Raw genomic sequence first — 19,990 nt, forward strand, 5'->3', positions numbered from 1 at the left:
CGTTGTCGCCTCTATAGCCCACCCACTGTCCCCTGCCCCCAGGCCCCAGGCCCCCGCTGGCTCAGCGTCCAGCCTCAGCTCCCCAGCAAGTGCCTTCCGTGTGCTCCCTCGCACCCAGTCCCTGAGACCCAGGCTTGGGTGGAAGACGGAGCTCTGGCTGGGTGTGGCCAGGCGGGTCTGCAGATCTGGCCTCCCCTGGGGATCCCGGGGCCCACTGAGCCTGTGGAACCCCACTCTGGGTGCTTCCTGCCTCTCTCTGGGGAACACCAGCCCAGACCAGTCTCCACCCCTTTCTGGCCCAGGGCCACCAGCTGGGCTCTCTGCACCCCCCTCTGAGCTTTGCATGTCCCACTAACCCGGGCTGGCGGCAGGTGGAGGTGCCAGCCTGCCCGCCGCCTGCGAGGGCAGAACACTAACCCGACCATGGGCGGGGCCCTGCGGCGCCGCCCCAATAAAAGCAATTCCAACCTCCCCCTGGGTCCTGCCTGGTTTTGTCACCTGTCCTGGGCTTGGTGTGTGGAGGGAGGGCTGGTGAGGACACTGCTCGAGGCCGGATGTCCGTGGGCAGGAGACGCCGAGAGTGTCCTCCTGGGGACAGGACCCACGAGCCCTCCCAGCTCAAAGGCAGGCTCGGGGAGCGCACGGCCCTGCTGGGAGGGCGGTGGGGGGCCCTCCTGCCTCCACCCTCGGGTCCCGGACCTGTGTGGCCCGACTGGTTCCATGGCCTGACGTAGAGGCCTCGGGGACAGCACCACAGCCAGGTGGTTCGTGGTCTGACAGCTGCAAGTTCTTGCTTATTTTTTTTTCTTTTTTTTTTGTTTATTTGTTTAATTTTGTTGCTTGCTTTCTTTCAAGCGAGAGGAAGACAGGCCCCTCCAGGGTCCCTGGGTCTCAGTCCTGCCCGTAGCCAGCCGGGGTCATGGGTGCCCCTGGTGAGTCGAGGTGGACCCCGGGCCACCTGCCGGCCCCTGAAGTGTCATGTTTTCTTTATTCACGACAGAGCGAGCGTCCCCGGGGCCTGGCCATGCTCCTCCGTCCTGTCCCTTGTGTCCTAGACACTGGTGTGCACGCCTGGCATGTTCCAGGCTGACCAGGGATTTGAACCAGTCACCATGTGGGATCTGGCTCCTCTCGAGTGGGGGCTACTGCTGCCCCCCCAGCTGGCCCGCTGCCTTCTTCAGAGGCTCCCGCTGGGTTTTCAGGGCGGCGGGCCAGCTGTTCACCGCTGCCAGCCTCCCACCCAAGCCGCAGTCCTCCACGGGAGGCATGACTGACAGCTCAGCACTCTGGCCGGACCATACCTGCCAGACGGGGCCGGCCTGCGCTTTGTCCTCTGCTCCTTCTGGGCTATGATGTGGCAGGTGTGTGGGGGGGAGCCACCTGCTCGGGCAGCCTCTGGTCTTACGGGAGCCCAGGGCTGCACCCGTCCTACCTGCGACGCCTGCTGAGCCCAGGGCACGAGTCCCACTAGGAGCGAAGGCTGTGCTGTCCCCACCGGTACCCGGGCCGTCCCCTCTGCAGATGGCCCCTTGCTTCAGAGCTGAAAGCCTTGTGGCCTGGCCACGTAGACCCCTGGGACCTGCTGGGCTCTGAAGGGGCGGGACGGTCTCTCTTCCAAGATGGGAGTTGCCCACCTCCCCGGGCCCACTCGGGACGGACGCCTTCGTGCGTCCGCTAAGCAGGCTGCTGTTGCCCTTGGGTGCATGGCGTCCAACCTCTGGATCCGAGGGGCCTCTCAGAGGCGGCGCTGCTTCCATCCCGGTAGGACCACGAGGCTCGGTGCTTGTCCTCCACCAGGACTGGATGTCCTACCCATGACCGGCCCCCGAATCCTGGCGTGGGTCATCGCCCGTGCCCTGGGACGAGCGCTCGCCTGGCTCTCAGCACGCTGGCCTGGTGTCCGCTCTCCCCAGCTTTGCCAGGTAAGGCCTGCGTCCCTCCAGGGGAGGGCTAGGGCAGCCGCGGTCTACACTGCGGTGTAGTGAGGCCATCTGGCAGGGCCCGTCCTCTCCAGGCTCTGGGACTGAGACCTGGCTCAGACGATGGAGCAGAGCCAGCGCTGTGGACAGTGGCCTGGCTGTCAGGCCCTGGGGGTCTGCCGGGCAGGACCGTGACCCCAGCCTGTGCCTCGGCCAGCCCGTCAGGTGCCGCCGTGTGAGTGAGCGTGAAGCTGGGCCACGAGCAGGGCCCCACCGGGCGTCCCCGTGGGGCCCTCAGGCTGCCATCCCGACCTCACCTGTACAAGGCCTCCTCCTTGGCCCGTGAGGGCGTGGGCGGGTGTCAGTCACCATGGCTGGTGCCGCCATCAACCCTGTGCCGCCCGACTCCGGCCCACCCTGCCTGCCCCACCAGAAGCAGGAACTGGTCCTGGGGTGGAGACGGCCAGGTGGGCCGGTGGGGCCCGAGCAGGAGAGGGTAGGGAGCTGCCCAGAGAGGCGGTCAGCCTGTACCACGGCCAGACCCCATAGGGCTCTCGGCACAGGCTCTGCCTCAGGCTTCCTGCCAGGCTGGGCTCTGGGCCGAGCCCTGTTGCTAGGCCCTGGCCACAGGCCACCTTGGGTGGGCAGGTAATTCGTGGGCCTCTGAACAGGCCAGGCAGTGCCCTGGGCAGATGGGGCGGGAGCCGACCCAGAACGGGATTGGAGCGGCTCCCGTAAGGCCGCCCTGGGGAGGCCTCATGTCCTGGAAGCCAGCCCTGACGGGCATCCCAGACACAGACCTGGAGCGCACAGAGGGACTCCTGGGCTGGGCCAAGCGCCCTGCGCCAGTGGTGAGCTCCGCTTGAGCAAGGCCAGAGCTGTGTGCTGACATGGCTCAGATCCCACGCCAGCCTGGAACGTTCCGGCACATGCACAGACCCAGCGGGCTGGAGGACTAGAGAGGGGTCCTGGGACGATTGGGCCCATGGAGGGGCCCCCCTTCTCTCACCAGTACACACCCCGTCACGAGTGCGGGGACTGGTGTGAGAGCTGACGCTTCCTGAGGAGCCCGCTAGTCCTAGATGCCCAAAGCCTTAGGTTTTGTTTTTTGAGAGTTTTGCTATCGGCATGTGTGCTCACTGGAGAGACACAGTGAGGGGTCGCCCCCGGATTGGTCATGCCACAGCCCCTTCTCTTCTCGGGGGTTTGGGCACACATGTACTTGCACCTGGCGTGAGTTTCTAGCTGCCAGGTCTGGGACTCGAACCACTGTCAGCCACGTGGGAGTCCAGCAACAGAGCACCTACAGCACCTGCTGGCCCTAAGCCTTGCGTTGTAGCAGACCCTCGGGAGAGGAGATGAGGACTCCGCCTGTGTAAGCAGACTGAAGTCCAGGTCCTCCGAGGGCTGTACTTGGCTGCAGGGTAAGGAAAATCCCACCAGGGACGTGTGGAGGCAAGAAGAGAACTCCTGGGGCTCTGGGCTCTGGCTGAGGGACTTTCTTTTTTTCAAGAATTATTTTACTTAACTTTGTTTGTTTGTTTGTTTGTTTAAATTTGACTAGACAGGGATAGCGTGAGAGAGAAGGGGGAAAGTGAGAAAGCAAACCACCAGGTCCAGGATTCGAACTGTGGTCAGCCATGTGGGAGTCCATTGCCCTTAACCACCATGCCACCTGCCAGCCCCCCAGCAGGTATTTCCAACCCCAGGTGTTCCTCTGTGTGGTCTGGAGAAGCCCATGTAGAGACATGATGACAAACATGATGCCTGGTACGTAGTGTGGGGCTACCTTCTTCCAGCCAGCCCTCCCAGGGTTCTGAGAATCAAACCTGGCCTTCCGGGGCCAGCTGGCAGTGTGGTGGTTAAGGCGGCTGGGTCCCATGTGGCCAACTGCAATTTGAGTCCCGGGCCTTGGGGGTGCGTGCTTTTTTTCTCCTCTCTCTAAGCGAGTGCATGTACCCTACAGCAAATTAAATAATAATAATAATAATAAATTGAAAGAAAAAATACCATCTACTTAGAATTCTTTTTAAATTATTTAATTTTATTTATCATTATTATTTTAAAGAATTATTTTAACTTTATTATTATTATTACTTTCCAGTTTGATCAGAGAGAGACAGAGAGAGAGGAAGTGAGACAGAACCGAGACTTGAACCGTGGTCAGCCATGTGGGAGTCCAGCACCTTTAACCACCATGCCACTTGCTGGCCCCAATTTATCATTATTTTTTAATTTGACCAGAGAGAGGCAGTCAGAGGGAAAGTGAGCAAGCAAGCCACCAGGTCTGGGACACAACCATGGTCAGCCATGTGGGAGTCCAGTGCCTTAATTACCATGGCACCTGCGGGCCCCCACCTATAATTCTTTTGAGACAGAGAGGGGGAAAGCACCCCCAGTGGGGGCATGGTCATACGACAATCCTTCTCCTCTGTTTCTCCATACTGTGGGGACTTGGGGCACACACATAGGCCCAGCACATTTCGAACTGCTGGGGTTGAGATGCAAATGGCAGTTGACCATGTAGGATGTAGCTCATACGGCCATCGGGCCGAGGGGCTGGCCCAGAATTCTTTGCTAAGGGAAAACATATTTCAAAAATGAAGATGAAATTTTAAATATGAAGATAAAAGCTCACCCAAGAAGAAATAGCCTGAGTAGGCTTGTTTCTATGAAAGAATTTGGATCTGTAGTTTAAAATCCTTTGTGCAGGGAACCAGCAGTTAGCGTAATGGCTATGTCGCTGGACTCCCACGTAGTCGACCGCGGTTCGTGTCCCGGACCCGGTGGCTTAAAACTCACGCCGGGCGCGTGTGCGTGCGTGCCCAAGATCCCGAGAGGAGAATGGAGGAGAAGGGATTGTGGCGTGACCATCCCCCCTGGGGGGTGATTTCTCTCTTTCTGTTTCTATGTCTCTCTCTGTCTGTCTGGCGAGCACACGCGCCCTACAGTGAAAATCTCTCTCAAAAAAAAAAAAAAATCCATTGTGCAAAATAAACTCCAAGCCCAGATGGCTTCACTGAAGGTTGCTACCAAACATTTAAGGAAAATGAATACCAATTCTACAAAAGTCTCTCCAGAAAATTGAAGAGAAGGGAACTAAAAAGCAGCTATGACAAAATTGCAGCTAGTATCATGTCTGGGGACCAGCAGTTAGCATAATGGCTATGTCGCTGAACTGCCATGTAGTCGACCGCAGTTCAGGTCCTGGACCCGGTGGCTTAAAACTCACACCAGGCACGTGTGTGTGCATGCCCAAGATCCTGAGAGAAGAATGGAGGAGAAGGGATTGTGGTGTGGCCATCCCCCATGGGGGGTGATTTCTCGCTTTCTGTCTCTCTGTCTCTCTTTCTGGCGAGCACACGTACCCTATAGCAAAAACCTCTCCAAAAATAATAATAAATAAATAAAAGCATCTAAGCTTGCAAATAATTTATAAAATATATCATATGTTATATAGGCTTTACTTGATAGTATACGTAAACCATACTAAAATTAACTAAAAGGCAATATTTCATATACAGGGAATTCTAATTAGATTGGCATAGTTAAGATAAAAAACATAAAGTAGACATCACCAACTTATCTTCAGCCCTTCCCTTTAAAGACTAAGTGAACAATAACAACAGCAACAAAATCATGTTTGAGGGTATAAGATGAACTGCTTTCCCCCTAAAATCAGGAAAAAGACAGTGTTGTGTTGGCAGTTCTAGCCAGTGGCAAAAAATAAATAAATAAATAAACTAAGTAAATCAAAGACATCCATATTGGAAAGGAAGAAGAGAAACTACTTGCCAGTAGCATGATTGCCTGTGAAGCATCTAATAGAAAAACACTACTAGAACTATTATATGAGGTTGGAAATGTTATGGGACACAAGGTCAAGATACAAATCAATTGTACTTCTCCCCTCCCCCTTTTAGACATTTATTTATTCATTTATTTAGCTATTTATTTGTCATGATTTTTCAAGTCACCAGGTCCAGGACTCAAACTGGTCGGCCATGTGGGAATCCAGCACTTCAGACTTCAGACACCATGCCACCTACTGGCCCCCAAATGAATTGTACTTCTATGTTTAAACAATGACCAATCAGAAACTGATCTTTAAAATATCATTAGAAATAGCAAGTTGAAATACAACTACTTCCAATAAAAGGTGTATAAGACAAGAACACTGAAAGCTATAAAATATTGCTGAGAAAAATTCAACACCTATGTCAACAGAAAGATGTACCATGTTCATGGATCCAAAGATTCATTGTTAAGATATTCTCCACCTTGATCCCAGCAAGGTTTGTTTGTTTGATTTTGTAAGAATTTGAGAATCTGACAGGAAGCTGATTCTAAAATTACTGTGGAAATACAAAGGACCATGAACAGCCAAGATCACCTCAAAAAAATGAATTTAGAAGAGTTGCCCACCACAGCTGGGCTGACACCACGCTGCGGCTGCATATTGTAGGTCTATAAGTCAGATGACACAACTCTTCTTTTTTCTTTAGATTTTGCTATAGGGCACATGCACTTGCCAGAGAGACAATTAGAGAGGCAGAAAGGGACCAGCAGTTACCATAATGTCTATGTCGCTGGACTCCCATGTAGTCGACTGTGGTTCAAGTCCTGGACCCAATGGCTTAAACTCAAGCCGGGCTCATGTGTGTGCATGCCCAAGATCCCAAGAGGAGAATGGAAGAGGAGGGATTGTGGTGTGGCCATCCCCCCAGGGGGGTGATTTCTCATTTTCTGTCTCTGTCTCTCTCTTTCTGGCAAGCACACTTGCCCGATAGCAAAAACCTCTCCAAAAAAAAAAAAAAGTCGGGGAGCATAAGGTGGTGTAGTGGTTAAGGTGTTAGACACCCACATGGCCGATGGAGATTTGAGTCCTGGACCTGGCAGCTTGCTTTCTCATTTTCCTTCTCTCTCTCTCATCAAATTAAAATAATAATGATAAATAAAATAATGAAAAAGAAAATTATTTCAAAAAAAAAAAGGGGTGGGGGGCGGCGCAGCAGGTGGCATAGTGGTTAAGGTACTGGACTTCCCACGTGACTGATTGTGGTTTGAGTCCCAGACTTGGCGGCTTGCTTTTTTCACTTTCTCTCTCTGTCCCTCTCTGGTGAGTGCATGTGAAAAAATAATGATAATTATAAATAAAATGAGATAATTTTTTAAAGAGAGTAGAGCTGTTTTTTAAAAAAGAATTGTTTTTTAATTTAATTTATTTATTCATTAATTTCAGTTTGATCAGAGAGGGAGAGAATGAGGGAGGGGGGGTGTGAAAGCAAGCTGCCAGGTCCAGGACTCAAACCACAGTCGGTCATATGAGAGTCCAGCACCCTTAACCACCATGCTACCTGCCAGCCCTGAAATAAATAATTCTTTTAACAACAACAACAACAAAAGTCAGAGGGAGCCAGCCCCGAAGCCCAGAGGCGAGGGAGCCAGGTCCCATCTGGTGACTGTGGCATGAACCCTGCCAGGCCAGGAACATGGAGGAGCAGGGAGTGTGGGTGACCATACCACTGGGGCCCTCTCTCTGTCTCAGGTGAATGCAGGCACCCTCTGGCAATTAAAAAAGAAGGAAGGAAGGAAAGGGGCCAGCGGATGTAACAGTTCCTTCTCTGGACTCCCACGTGGCTCACCGCGGTTCGAGTCCTGGAGCTGGTGGCTCAGACTCCCACTGGGCGTGTGCCTACGTGCACAAAATCCTGGGAGGAGGATGGGGGAGGTGGGATTGTGGGGCGGCCATCCCCCCTGGGAGTGAGTGCTCACTTTCCCCCTCTCTGTGTCTGTCTCTCTCTCTGGTGAGAGCACATACCCGAGGGCAAAAATTTAAAAGGAAAAGAAGAAAAGAAAACTAATAAGGAAACCCTTATGTACCCAGGAAGGACCGGAGGGTGGGTGGGGGTGGTCAGAGCGCTCATTCATGGAGCCCTGGGTATGGCGGGCACACGGGGGGCCGAGTGCCAGGGCGTCAGCTCTCTGCCATCAGTCGCAGACCCTGGGCAGGCGGCCTGTGCTGTCTTCAAGGGCGTGGCACCTGCAGTTCGCTTGCCTTCTGCACCGGCCCCAGGTGACAATGGGTGACAAGTTTGCTGTCCAAACAGCTACCCCCATCAGGGAGTGCCCAGGCCAGTGGGTGTCACCTGTGCGTGGCCGCCTGCCCTCTGTCTCTCCCTGGCCAGCACATGTGTCCCTGGGCTGTGGGGACCGTCAGCACTCGGTGCTTGGAGTGCGTACAGCCCAGCAGCGGCCGTGCCCTGGGCAGGGCAGGAGCTCAGAAGGTGCAGTGGGCCCTCCTGTCCTGGCTGTCCTGGGGTCGCATGTGTCCCGTTTGCCCTCCAGGGCCCAGGCACACCCTGCACCCCCCCAGGGCTGGGTGCAGCTGGGCCACCCTCGAACCCTGGGGCCCGCAGCCCCCCCTCAGCCACGTCTCCCGACAGCCCGTGAAAGTGGGCAGAGGAGTGGACAGCCAGACGCCACCTGGGGCCCAGGGCTGGTCCCCAACAGCCTGTTCTCTCGCCGAGCCCCCCGGGGGGCCTTAACTTCTGTCTCAGCCTTCGTTCTCAGAGGACCCAGCGTGAAGCCAGCGCCCCAGGCAGGCAAGATCAGGCGTGCAGAGGCCTGTCTGGAAGGGGTCTGGCCCCAAGAGCTGTGGGGGGGCCCTGCCCGCCCTCATCACAGCAGGGAAGCTGCCTGAGACAGGGAGGCGCAGGACCTCAGCCTGGGGTTGAGAAATGCCCCAGGTCATGCCGAGTCCACGGTCCGGGACTGGCTCCCCTGACTGGCCGCGCAGTTCAAATCCAGCCCTGCAGCATGAGGACATGCCAGACGTATGTGCGTGCGTGTGCGTGCCCAAGTCCTGGCTGATGAACACGTGGGAGGGACGCGGCTGTGCTCAGTCCTCAGGCCTGCACTCGGCCCTCCGGAGTAATGCCTCACGGCTCTCCGAGGGTCGTGGGAACCTGCTCAGCCTTGCGGAGCAGAAAGGAGGAGAGGGCGGGCTTCGCTGCCCCGTCCCAGCTGGCCTGAGCAGCCAGGGAGCAGGGCTGGGAGGTCCTTCCGGAGGCCCTCCTGCTGGTCGCCGGCCACGGGGGAACTTGTGCAGAGGGGCACCTCCGTGGTGCACACGGCCACCGGGCCCTTTCCACCACCTCAGAGCCCCTGGGCCCAGCTGCGGTGGGGAACCCGAGGGTGAGCAGAGCGTGCGCCTAGTGGGGGCTCCTGCCATGGGGCGTGGGCAGCCCCGGGAACCATGAGGCAGTGCTGGGAGCCAGCCAAGTGCGCACCCACTGGGCTTCCAGCAGGGGGCAATGAGGAGCCTCGTGAGGCACCAGGGTCCCAGGGCCTTTGTGTGGGCGGGCAGGATGGCCAGGAATGGAGGGCCCACTGGCTCCTCACCTGAGACGTGGCTTCCCGCCTCTGCCTGTCTTAAAGGGGCCCTCCCTTAGGGTGGTGAACCCTGGAAGGTGGTCGCGAAACACCCCCCGTCAAATACGGCAGTGGCAGGGGGGTTGCTGGGGAGCTCCCTAGCACGCAGCCTTCCCGTGGCTGGCGTCTTCACGAGTTTAGGTACCCGTTGGCTCAGAACGCACAGTACCGAGGCCCACCCCATGTGACGCTCGGTGCCACTGGGTCCCACGTGGCCGACGGCCGTTCAAGTCCAGACCCAGTGGCTTGAGTGTGAGTGTGCCCAAGATCCTGGGGGCAATGCAGGGAGTGCAGCGTGGCCACCCCTACAGCCACTCGCAGCGAGGCAGAGCAGCGCGGTGCAGAAAGTGCGAGACCTCATCTTCCCACTCCCGGTGCGAGAAGCCAGCCACGCGGCCCGCGCGAGGTGCTTGTTCCCACTCTTGGCAACCAGGTTCATACGGTACTTAGTATCAACAGTTAAAAGTGAGTCTGAAAATGACACTGTGGGGCTGGCAGGTGGCGTGGTAGTTAAGGGTGCTGGACTCCCATGTGACCAACTGTGGTTCAAGTCCCGGACCTGGTGGCTTGTTTTTCGCTTTCTCTCTCTCTCTCTCTCTCTCCCCCTCTCTGGAAATAAATAAATAAATAAAGATGAATAAAATAATTCTTAAAAAAAAAAAAAAGGCAGCATGCTCTGGGGAGGCGTGGTTTGAAAGCTCTGTCCTGTGCTGCCCCGGGGCCTCGCATAGACATCGTCCCCTTCCACTTACTCCGCCCAGGCCGTGTGCACTGGCCACAGATGCAGCGAGGAGAGCCACCAGCAGTGTGGTCGCGCCGTGGAGCTCCACCTCCGTTTCTCCCCCGTGGGGCCTGGGGGCACGCACAGGCCCCTGGTGTGTCTTTCAAGCTGCCACGGCGGGGATTCAAACCAGTCAAGTGGACTCCGGCTCCTTTACCCAGCAGGCCATGGGCAGGCCCGTCTCTTCGTAATGTCGAGAATCTATCCCTAAGTATCAGACGTTCCCTGGGAAGACGTCCGTGGGGAATCTACTTTAGATGAGAAAACGACCGTAGAGCCGGTCCCAGGGTCCCTCGCTCTCCGAGCCCGGCTCTGGCTGCGAAGCCCAGGCACCCCCACAGCTGTCTCCCTGTCGCTTCCAGGCTCCAGCTCAAGACTCGATCCGCTCCCTGCTTGGTTAAGATTCTCGTGTGGATTTGGGGGACCCAGACACAAAACGTTCGTGTTTAAATACTGCCACGGAGCATGTGGAGGGCTACGTGTGTTCTTTGACATGTGGGTACTGGGGACCCAGGAACGCCCTGGCTCTCTAATCCCAGGACATCACAAGCAGAGACACGAGGCACACTCATACGGGTGGGGTGGGGACGCGGCCCGAGGGGTCCGCCGTCGGCAGCGTCCGGTCAGCCCTCAGGGCAGCGCCTAAGGGAGCCAGGCCTGGCTCTGGCAGGTTGAAAACACGCAGGTGCATGTGTGCGCCCCGTCCTGACCGGTGGAGAGGTGGAGGAGGGCTGCAGCACGGTCACGCCCGTCTGCGTCGGTCCCTGGCAAGCGCACATGCCTTCTGGGAGGAGGAGGTGTGGGCAGTGAGGCAGGTGCGGCTGGCCCCTAGCAGGCTGGGCGGGCTGTGCCATGCAGGTGCGCCCTGGGAAGGCAGAGCTGGGGTTCTGCACGATGGGGACCAGGCACCTGCCCCCTCGCCTGGCAGGAGTGATGACGCAGTGCTGGGGACGCCGTCTACACCGACTCTGCTGCTCACTGCTGGGGGGTAAAGGGGGAGACCCGGCACCCGGCACAGGGAGGCAGTGACGCTGAACGAGGCGGGCGGTCCCCGGCCTGGCCACTGCACTGCCTGCTCCCCCAGGGCCAGCTGGGCAGTGGCCAGGCCTGACCCACAAGGTATGAGAGGAAGCCTTGGTGTGGTCGCTGAGCACAGAGCAGTTCGGCACCACTGGGAGGCCCTCTGGCAAGTGCCGCTGGCCATCCAGGAGGGACCGGAGTTCCAGGAGCCTGCTGGCCCGCCAGCCTGGGCGGTGAGGGTGGAAGAGCGCAGCCCGGCCAGCCTGCCCAGCAGTGAGGGAGGCGGAAGTGTGACAGCCACGAGGCGACACGGTGTTTTCAGCCTGGCAGGGGCAAGCTTCTCCCAGGGAGCAGGCTGACCAGAGGGGTCCACAGTGCCCCCACGCCCCTGATGTGAGGCCTGACAGCCAGGTCCCTGTCGTGGGAGGGGGGAGGGGCGAGTCCCTGTGATACAAAGCTGTTGGCAAAGCTGCTGGCGGGTAACTGGAGAGCTGGTCTTGTGCCCATTGACCCTGTGCCCAGAGAACAGGGTGGGATGAAGCTAGTGGAACACGGGGCCCGTGGCCACAGCAAGCAGAGACAGCAGCTGGGCAGGGCGGCGAGGCTGCGGCCCCGCGCTGTGGCACTGTGCTCCGTGTCTGGCTCTCAGCAGAAGTGCGACATAGCATGTGGTCACACCCTCGCCGGCTCTCGGGGCGTCCAGCCGTCCGCCTTGGGAGGCGCAGACTTTAATTAGCTACTTTAAAAAGTTTGCCAGAGGACACGCCAGCTCCCTCCCCTCGGGGACAGCCAGGCTGCAGCCCTCGGTCTCCTTCTGGGCTCTGGGGCACACACGCATGTGCCCGGCATGATACCCAAGCCAGTGGGGCTGGGCCCTGAACTGTGGCACTAGCGGGTAGAAGGCGGCCTTTCTACCGCCGCACCACCAGAGGCTCCAGACCTTAGCTACTTTTAATAGACGTTCAAAGAGCTGAAGGGAAGTATGAGAACACTGCCTCAGCAAACAGTGCACACGAAGACCGAAGCCAGGGGAGACGCAGACGCCTGGTGCCCGCTGTCCAGGAAGGGTCGTGCCGTGCACACGTGCTGCCAGCCCGAGACGCGCAGACGGGGCCCCAGAAGGAGCGGGTCCCGGCCCGGTGGTGACAAGCTCTCTGGGCGCGCACCCGGGATCCTGACGGGGCGGGGGAGTGGGAGAACAGAGGACTGGACGGTGACCAGCCACGAGGGTCTCTCATGCAGGTGCACCATGCCTCTGGCATACAAAAACGAGTGAGCTTCCAATCCGCAGTAGTGCACGGGGAGCTCAAAGACGCTGCTGCTGAGGAAGCCGTCACGGAGGACGGGCAGTGCAGGCACGCGGGAGCGAGGAGGCGCAGGAGCCGTGAGCTCCAAGTGCTGAGAGGAAGCCCGGCAGCCAGTGGTTCTGTCCCCAGAGGGTGTGTGCACTCACGGAGAGACAGAGCAGGGCTGGGGAGGAAGCACCGGGCGTGATGGGTGTGACAAGCTGCAGCCCTCCACTTCTCCCTCCTGTTGGGGTTTTGGGCGGAGAGACAGAGAGACAGAAAGCGAGAAATCACCCCCACCCCAGGGAGATGGCCACGCTGCAATCCCTTCTCCTCCATTCTCCTCGTGGGATCTTAGGCACACACACACCCGCGCCCGGCGTGAGTTTAAGTCACCGGATCCGGGACTCAAAATGTAGTCAACTATGTGGGAGTCCAGTGACAGTCCAGTTACACCAACTGCTGGTCCCCATCCAGGGTGGTTTTCAAGCTGCTGGGTCCAGGACTCAATCCATATGGACAGCCATGTGCAATCCAGCTGCCTTAACCATCAGGCCACAGGCTAGCCCTCAACAAATGTTTCCATATCCAGCAAAATCATTCTTCAAAATGAACAGAAAACTGGGCCAGCCAGGTTACATGGCTGACCACGGTTCGAGTCCCAGACCCCTGCTGGGTGCATGTGCATACATGCCCAAAATACGGAGAGGAGAATGGAGGAGAAGGGACTGCAGCGGCACTATCCCTCCGGGGTGATTTCTCACTCTCCCTCTCTCCTCTGTCTCTGTCTCTCTTTAGTGCATCTGTGCACACTCTTAAGTGAACAAAGCCCGGGAGTGTGCAGAGCAAGGGCTCGCCTGGGCCCTGGCCCTTCATGTGCAGAGGCAGAGTCTCACTCGCTGCCCCTTCACGCATGTCTGTGGAGCTGACCGGATGCGGCAGAGTGATGCTGGCCCAGCCATGGCAATGTGGCTGTGAACACGGACCAGCACGCATGGCTGGAGGCAGGCTTAGACCCTAGGTTTGGGCCCTGGGTGGGTCTGGCACACATGCCCAGGTCCTGACAAGCTGGACGGCTGGGGAGGAGAGTCATGGTGGGATGACACCCTCTTTCTCTTTTGCTCATGGAATAAAAAAAAAAACAAAGTTTAAGTTTAAAAGTAATGTATTATGGGGACCAGCAGTTGGTGTAATGACCATGTTGCCAGACTCCCATGTAGTTGACCGCGGTTCGAGTTCCGGACCCGGTGGCTTAAACTCACGCCGGGTGTGTGTGCGTGCGTGCCCAAGATCCCGAGAGGAAAACGGAGGAGAAGGGATTGCGGCGTGGCCATCCCCACCGGGGGTGATTTCTCGCTTTCTGTCTCTCTGTCCCTCTCTGTCTTTCTGGCCAGTGCATGTGCCCTATAGCAAAAACCTCTCCAAAAGAAAAAAAAAGTAATGTATTATAGGGCCAGCAGGTGGCATGGTGATTAAGGCACTGGACTCTCACATGGTTGACCATGGTTCAAGTCCGGAACCTGGCAGCTTGAAAATCATGCTAGGTGCATGCGCACACATGCCAAAAATCCCAGGAGGAGAAGGGCTTGCAGTGTGGCCACCCCCTGGAGGGGTGATGTCTCACTTTCATCCTCAGTGTCTCTCTCTGTCTCTCTCCAGTGAATACATGTGCCCTATGGCAAAAACCTTTTTAAAAAATGGAGAAAATACTTAGGAATACATTTAACCAAAGCGCAAGACTTGCACACTGAAAAGTGTACAACACTGTTGAAAGAGACCGAGAGGACATAAATCAATAGCATGCCACCACATGCCCGCACCTGGGGGACACCATGCCTGAAGAAGGTGACACTCCCCAAGGTGCCTGGAGACTCAAGACAATCCTCACCAAAAGCCCAATCCCTTCCTCACACCGTATCTAAAACTTAACTCCAAGTGGATCAGACCCCTGAGCACAGGAGCTAAAACTATCGACTTCTTAGAAGAAAACAAGCGTAGGTTTTGTCATTTCAAATTCGGCCAGTCTCTCAGCTATGACATCAGAAGCACACACACCCTGTCCAAAGGGAAAATAAACAAACAGCCTATGTGAGTGGCATTCTAATTGAGCAAATCTTTACACGATTTAAATTGATTTAAATCTTAACCGACAACTCCGGCTTCATGGTTGATGGTATTTCAAATTCCCAAAAGGGAACAGAAGAGGAGGGAGGCAGAGAAAGGGCTGGCTGGGGCGGGGGCGGGAAGCGCAGACGGCCTGGAGGGGGCTTTGTGGCTGGCTGGCACAACTGCGTGCTGGGCTGACTCAGGCAACGGCTCAGCCATAGAGGTCCCTGCGTGGGTAAGCAGTGATTTCAGGACAAGGCAGTTTAGTATAACAGCCTGTAGGGAGGGAAACAAATTAAACTTTATCCAGTGAAAACTATTGCACTTCAAAGGGCACAATCTAGAAATGAAGGGACAGCCCGTGTGGTGGGAGCATTTGGGAATCGCCTTTTAGGGACGTATCTAGAACCCTAGAGAGCAGCTGTGACTCCACAATAGAAAGAGCCGGTTTTCAAGTGGGCGGAGGGTCTGAGCAGACACTTTCAGAAGAGCCCACAGCAGGCGAGGCACAGAGACAGTCAGGAGCCGCAGGGAGATGCAGACTAAGCGGCTGAAGCCACGCGGTGCCACGCTGTGCCTGCTAGGGTGCCCGGAAATGATTTTCACAAATGGAAAACACGAGGTTGGTGCAAATGTAGAGAAATGGACGTCGCTGGGGAAGATGAGCGCGGCCGCCTCTGAAGCAGGGGCAGTTCCAGGAAGTGACACCTGCAGCCCTGCTCCTGGCCGTGTGTGCACGAGAGCCCCAAATGTGCGCTGTGGACTCAGCCCTGGGCAGCGCCTGCCAGCTGGAGGGCGAAACGCCCAGGTGCCCAGCCTCTGGGTCTGGGCCGGCCACGTGCCGAATGGGCCACCACGCAGCAGGGAGAGGGCCGGCGCCTGTCGTTGGACATAGGCGAGAAGCCAGACTTGAAGTACTCAGTCTACTTCTGTGCGAGATGCTGGGAGCCGGCTGGGCTCCCGCAGTTTCCGGAGAGTCTCTTTGGGGTAACAGCAATGTTCCGGGCCTGGAGAGAGCTGATGGCTGCACCACTGAGCATCAGTCCTGCAGCGCTGTGCGTGGCCGCGTCCTGGGACACGCACCCTTCCACCATGCCCGACCTGCAGGCTGCCTGACTGGGGCTCACCTACATCAACGGAGGGGAGGGGCGTGGGGCCATGTAGAGCCAAGCCGGGAGTTAGTCCTCCATGCTGGGGCTTTAGACTCTCCAGGCACCGACAGCTAAGGGGGCTTAGACGTGGACAGGGAGCTGGCGGGGAATCTGAGGCCCTTGAACTCGCTCCCCAGCCCGGCCGGAAATGCTTCCGGCGGAGCAGACCCCTGGACAGTGCAAAGCTACCTGGAAAGGAGGGTCCCGTCCGTTCTGGTGGCTCGGCTGTCGTGGGAGGGGCCGTGTGGAGCGGGCGCAGGAGGAGCCCGGGCGCAGGGGGTAGGGCGCCCTGTCTCCAGGAGAGGGGCAGCCCCTGGGGATAGTGGTTAGTGCTGCCCACAGGAAGCCAGATCCCGCGTGGGATGGAGTCCCGGCCTGAGCAGCCTGGAAAGAGCAGGGCAGGGGTGGGGACCGGGATGGGTGAGGGCTGTGGCACGTAGGGTGTGGGGCTCCCTCTCTGGCATGTGGGCCAATGTGCGTTTGGTCCACAGATGGTGGAGTGGCTATGTTACTGGACTCCCACGAAGTCGCCCGTGGTTCAAGTCCTGGACCCAGTAACTTAAAACTCGTGCTGGGCTGGGCGCGTGTGCATGCCTGCCCAAGATCCCAAGAGAATGGAGAAGGGATTGCAGCACGGCCATCCCCCAGTGGGGGGGTGACTTCTCTCTTTCTGTCTCTGTCTCTCTGTCTCCTCTGGTGAGTGCATACGCCCTATAGCAAAAATCTCTCAAAACAAAAAAACAAACCAAAAGAAGGAACTCAAGGGGCCAGCAGGTGGCACAGCGGTTATGGAGCAGGTAGCACAGCGGTTATGGAGCTGCACTCCCACATGGCCGACAGTGGTTTGAGTCCCAGACCTGGCAACTTGCTTTCTCAATTTCTCTCTCTCATTTCTCTCTGCTAAACACACGTGCCCTATAGCAAATTAAAACTAATACATGAGATAAGTACCAAGGGCCAGCAGGTGGCGCGGGGTTAAGGGCACTGGACTCCCACTTTCTCTTGCTCTTTCTCTCTGTCCCGCTCTGGTCAAATTAAAGTTCAATAAAATAATTATTTTTAAAAATACAAATAAAATACAGTATTACTTTTTAAATAAATGAATAATTTTAAATTTTTTATTTTTTACATGTTTTTTTGGAGAGATTTTCACTATAGGGCGCTTGCGCTCGCCAGACAGACAGAGAGAGACAGAGAGACAGAAAGTGAGAAATCACCCCCCAGGGGGGATGGTCACGCCGCAATCCCTTCTCCTCCATTCTCCTCTCGGGATCTTGGGCACGCACGCACACGCGCCCAGCGTGAGTTTAAGCACCAGGTCCAGGACGCGAACCACTGTCTAGTACATGGGAGTTCAGCAACATGGCCATTACGCTAACTGCTGGTCCCAATAATTTCAGTTTTTTTAAAAAGGAACTCAGAGCATGGTCTCCAGTGGCACCCACTGTCCCCTGCAGCGGAGTCTCCAAGTCTGGCCTGGGCGGCGGGTGCACCTCTGGGCCCAGCAGCTGGGCCCTGGCCTGCAGCATCTCCATCTGCCCACTCACGGGCACTAGGGGCTGCGAATGGACTGGGCTTCAAGTCGCTGCTCCCCCTGTTTGGTCATCACCCCTCCCACAGCCCACTGCCCTCCAACCCAGCTCCCAGGACAGGACTCCACACCACCCCGCTCCCAGTCACAGGCACTGCTGGCCACTTCCTCCCAGCCTCTCAGCCCCCAGCCCCCCAGCCTCCCAGCCTCAGCTCTCAGCCCCCAGCCCCCCAGCCTCCCAGCCTCAGCTCTCAGCCCCCAGCCCCCCAGCCTCCCAGCCTCAGCTCTCAGCCCCCAGCCCCCCAGCCTCCCAGCCTCAGCTCTCAGCCCCCAGCCCCCCAGCCTCCCAGCCTCAGCTCTCAGCCCCCAGCCCCCCAGCCTCCCAGCCTCAGCTCTCAGCCCCCAGCCCCCCAGCCTCCCAGCCTCAGCTCTCAGCCCCCAGCCCCCCAGCCTCCCAGCCTCAGCTCTCAGCCCCCAGCCCCCCAGCCTCCCAGCCTCAGCTCTCAACCTCTCAGCCCCTCAGCCTCCCAGTCTCAGCCTCAGCCTCCCAGCCTCTCAGCTCTTCCCATCTCCCAGCCTCTCAGCTCCCCAGCCTCCCAGCCTCAACCTCCCAGCCTCCCAGCCTCATCCTCCCAGTCTCCCAGTCCCATCTCCCAGCCTCTCAGCTCCCCAGCCTCCCAGCCTCAACCTCCCAGCCTCCCAGCCTCATCCTCCCAGTCTCCCAGTCCCATCTCCCAGCCTCTCAGCTCCCCAGCCTCCCAGTCTCAGCCTCTCAGCCTCTCAGCCTCTCAGCCTCCCAGCCTCAACCTCCCAGCCTCCCAGTCCCATCTCCCAGCCTCAGCTTCCCAGCCGCAGCCTTTCAGACTCCCAGCTTCAACCTTCAGCCCCTGCCTCAGGGGCTGTTGCTCCCCAGCCCCGGGGACCAGCTGACATTGGGCCTGGGGCTGCCAGGACAAGGGACCATGAACTAAATGCCTTAAAAGAACAGATGCGGACTCTCACAGAATTGGGCCACAGCCTGAAGCCAGGGTGCCAGCAGGGCGTGCCTTGATGCCAGGGCGAGCCGGGCTCTGCCCCTAGACTCCAGGTTGGCTGCCAGCCCTTGGCGTTCCCCGGCTCTCGCTTCGCTCTGTGTCTGCCCTGACCACGTGGGCGCTCCCACGGGCCCTCACGACCACTTGCTCACGGCCACACCCACAGACCTTCCAAGTGCGTGAGTCCTGTTCCGGGCTCTGGGTCGGGCCCAGAGGCCGGCCTGTTTGTTTGCGGGGAATTGCAGGCTGCCCAACCATCCACGAGCGGCTGGGAGGAGGCTTCCCTGCGCAGCCTGGCCCTCTCGGGCTGCCCCCCACCCCCAGCCCTGCACCCTGCCCTGCAGCACACAGCCTTTGTGCTCTGTCTAAGCCGGTTCCGGCCTGCCTCTGCCTGTCCCTCGAGGGGACCCAGGGCCTCACACCCAGGCGGGACGCAGGGCCCTGGGGCACAGGCCCTCTCAAGCTCTACCACAAACACATGTGCGTGCACACACGGCCCCTCCCGCCACCCCCCTCCTACTCTTGCTTGCCAGCCTCGGCCTCTGCCCAGCCAGCTCTCCCACAGCCCGGACCCTCACAGCCCTCACTCGTGGTCACCCTCACCTGGCCCTAAACCTGGTGTACTGGGGCCTCACCGGGCTCGCCTCCATGCTGGCTCTGGCAAGCTGACCTCTGTTCAACGTGCCGAGGCCATCCACAGCCGAGACCCACTCTGGGCAAATCTTCAGACCTCCCCTGCAGTCTGAGTCCAGTGCCAACCGCCCTTGGGCTCGGCCCGCGTGTCTGCGTGTGCCTGCACCTGTGTGTGCATGCTTGTGAGGACTGGGCGCATGACAGCCTGTGTGTGCGGGCAGGGGAGAGAGTTGGGGAGCCTGAGTCCAGGCCAGAGCACGGCAGGGGGACCCTGGAGGCACCCCGGGTCTGTGAGAGCATGAAGACGAGGCCCGGAGAAGGAGGCAGGCGGGGAGGTGGCCCTGGCAGAGCTGGGCTGCTGCAGGGATGACGGGCAGGGGCTGGCCGGGCCACCTCCCCCAGAGCCAGCCCCACATCACCTGCTGCCTGGACAGGGTCCCTATGCAGACGGCCACATAGCAGGCCCAGCTGCCAGGGACTCTCCACAGGGAGGGGCCTCCAGTGCCCCTGAGAGCAGGGTGGGTGACAGCCATCTAGGTGGGTGTCACTGCCACCCAGGACACTGAACGCAGCCCAGGACCCCGCCCAGGTGTGGACGGGAAAGGCCGTGGAGGCTGAGGGCTCTGCGGGCCCTTGGGCTTCCACTCGCCAGGCAGCGTCCGCGGGCGCTAGGAGGGGTGCAAACCCAGACCAGGCACCGGGACCCCTCCCCACCGCAGACCTGGATGAGGGAGCGGGCCAGCGCGTCTGGCCAAGGGCACGGCCCAGGTTAAGACACAGGTCGGGTGGGGAGGCCGCGCCAGGAACTGCCTCCCCCTGGTGAGGAGACTGTGGACATGGAGCCGAGATGTGGGGCGAGTGCTCCCACGGGTGCCCGCCGCTCCCGCTCTCGCTCGCTCTCTCTCGCTCTCTCTCGCTCTCGCGCTCTTGCTCTCTCTCTCGCTCTCTCTCTCTCTCTCTCGCTCTCGCTCTCTCTCTCTCTCTCGCTCTCTCTCTCTCTCTCGCTCTCTCTCTCGCTCTCTCTCTCGCTCTCTCTATCTCTCTCTCGCTCTCTCTCGCTCACTCTCTCTCTCGCTCTCTCTCTCTCGCTCTCTC

The 19,990-nt window shown here is 58.4% G+C and overlaps 1 protein-coding gene across 1 annotated transcript in view; it reads left to right on the forward strand.

Annotated features, from left to right (window-relative positions):
• Positions 1-19,990, forward strand: part of PLEC (plectin) — a gene marked incomplete in the record, with an annotated part of 65,460 nt that overhangs the window by 36,439 nt on the left and 9,031 nt on the right. The window contains 2 exon segments of the mRNA XM_027773273.1: positions 7,233-7,238; positions 13,285-13,403. Coding sequence (XP_027629074.1) covers positions 7,233-7,238; positions 13,285-13,403 — 125 coding nt within the window.

Source organism: Tupaia chinensis, unplaced genomic scaffold (genome assembly GCF_000334495.1).
Source record: "Tupaia chinensis unplaced genomic scaffold, TupChi_1.0 Scaffold000335_1, whole genome shotgun sequence".
NCBI classification, from domain to species: domain Eukaryota; kingdom Metazoa; phylum Chordata; class Mammalia; order Scandentia; family Tupaiidae; genus Tupaia; species Tupaia belangeri.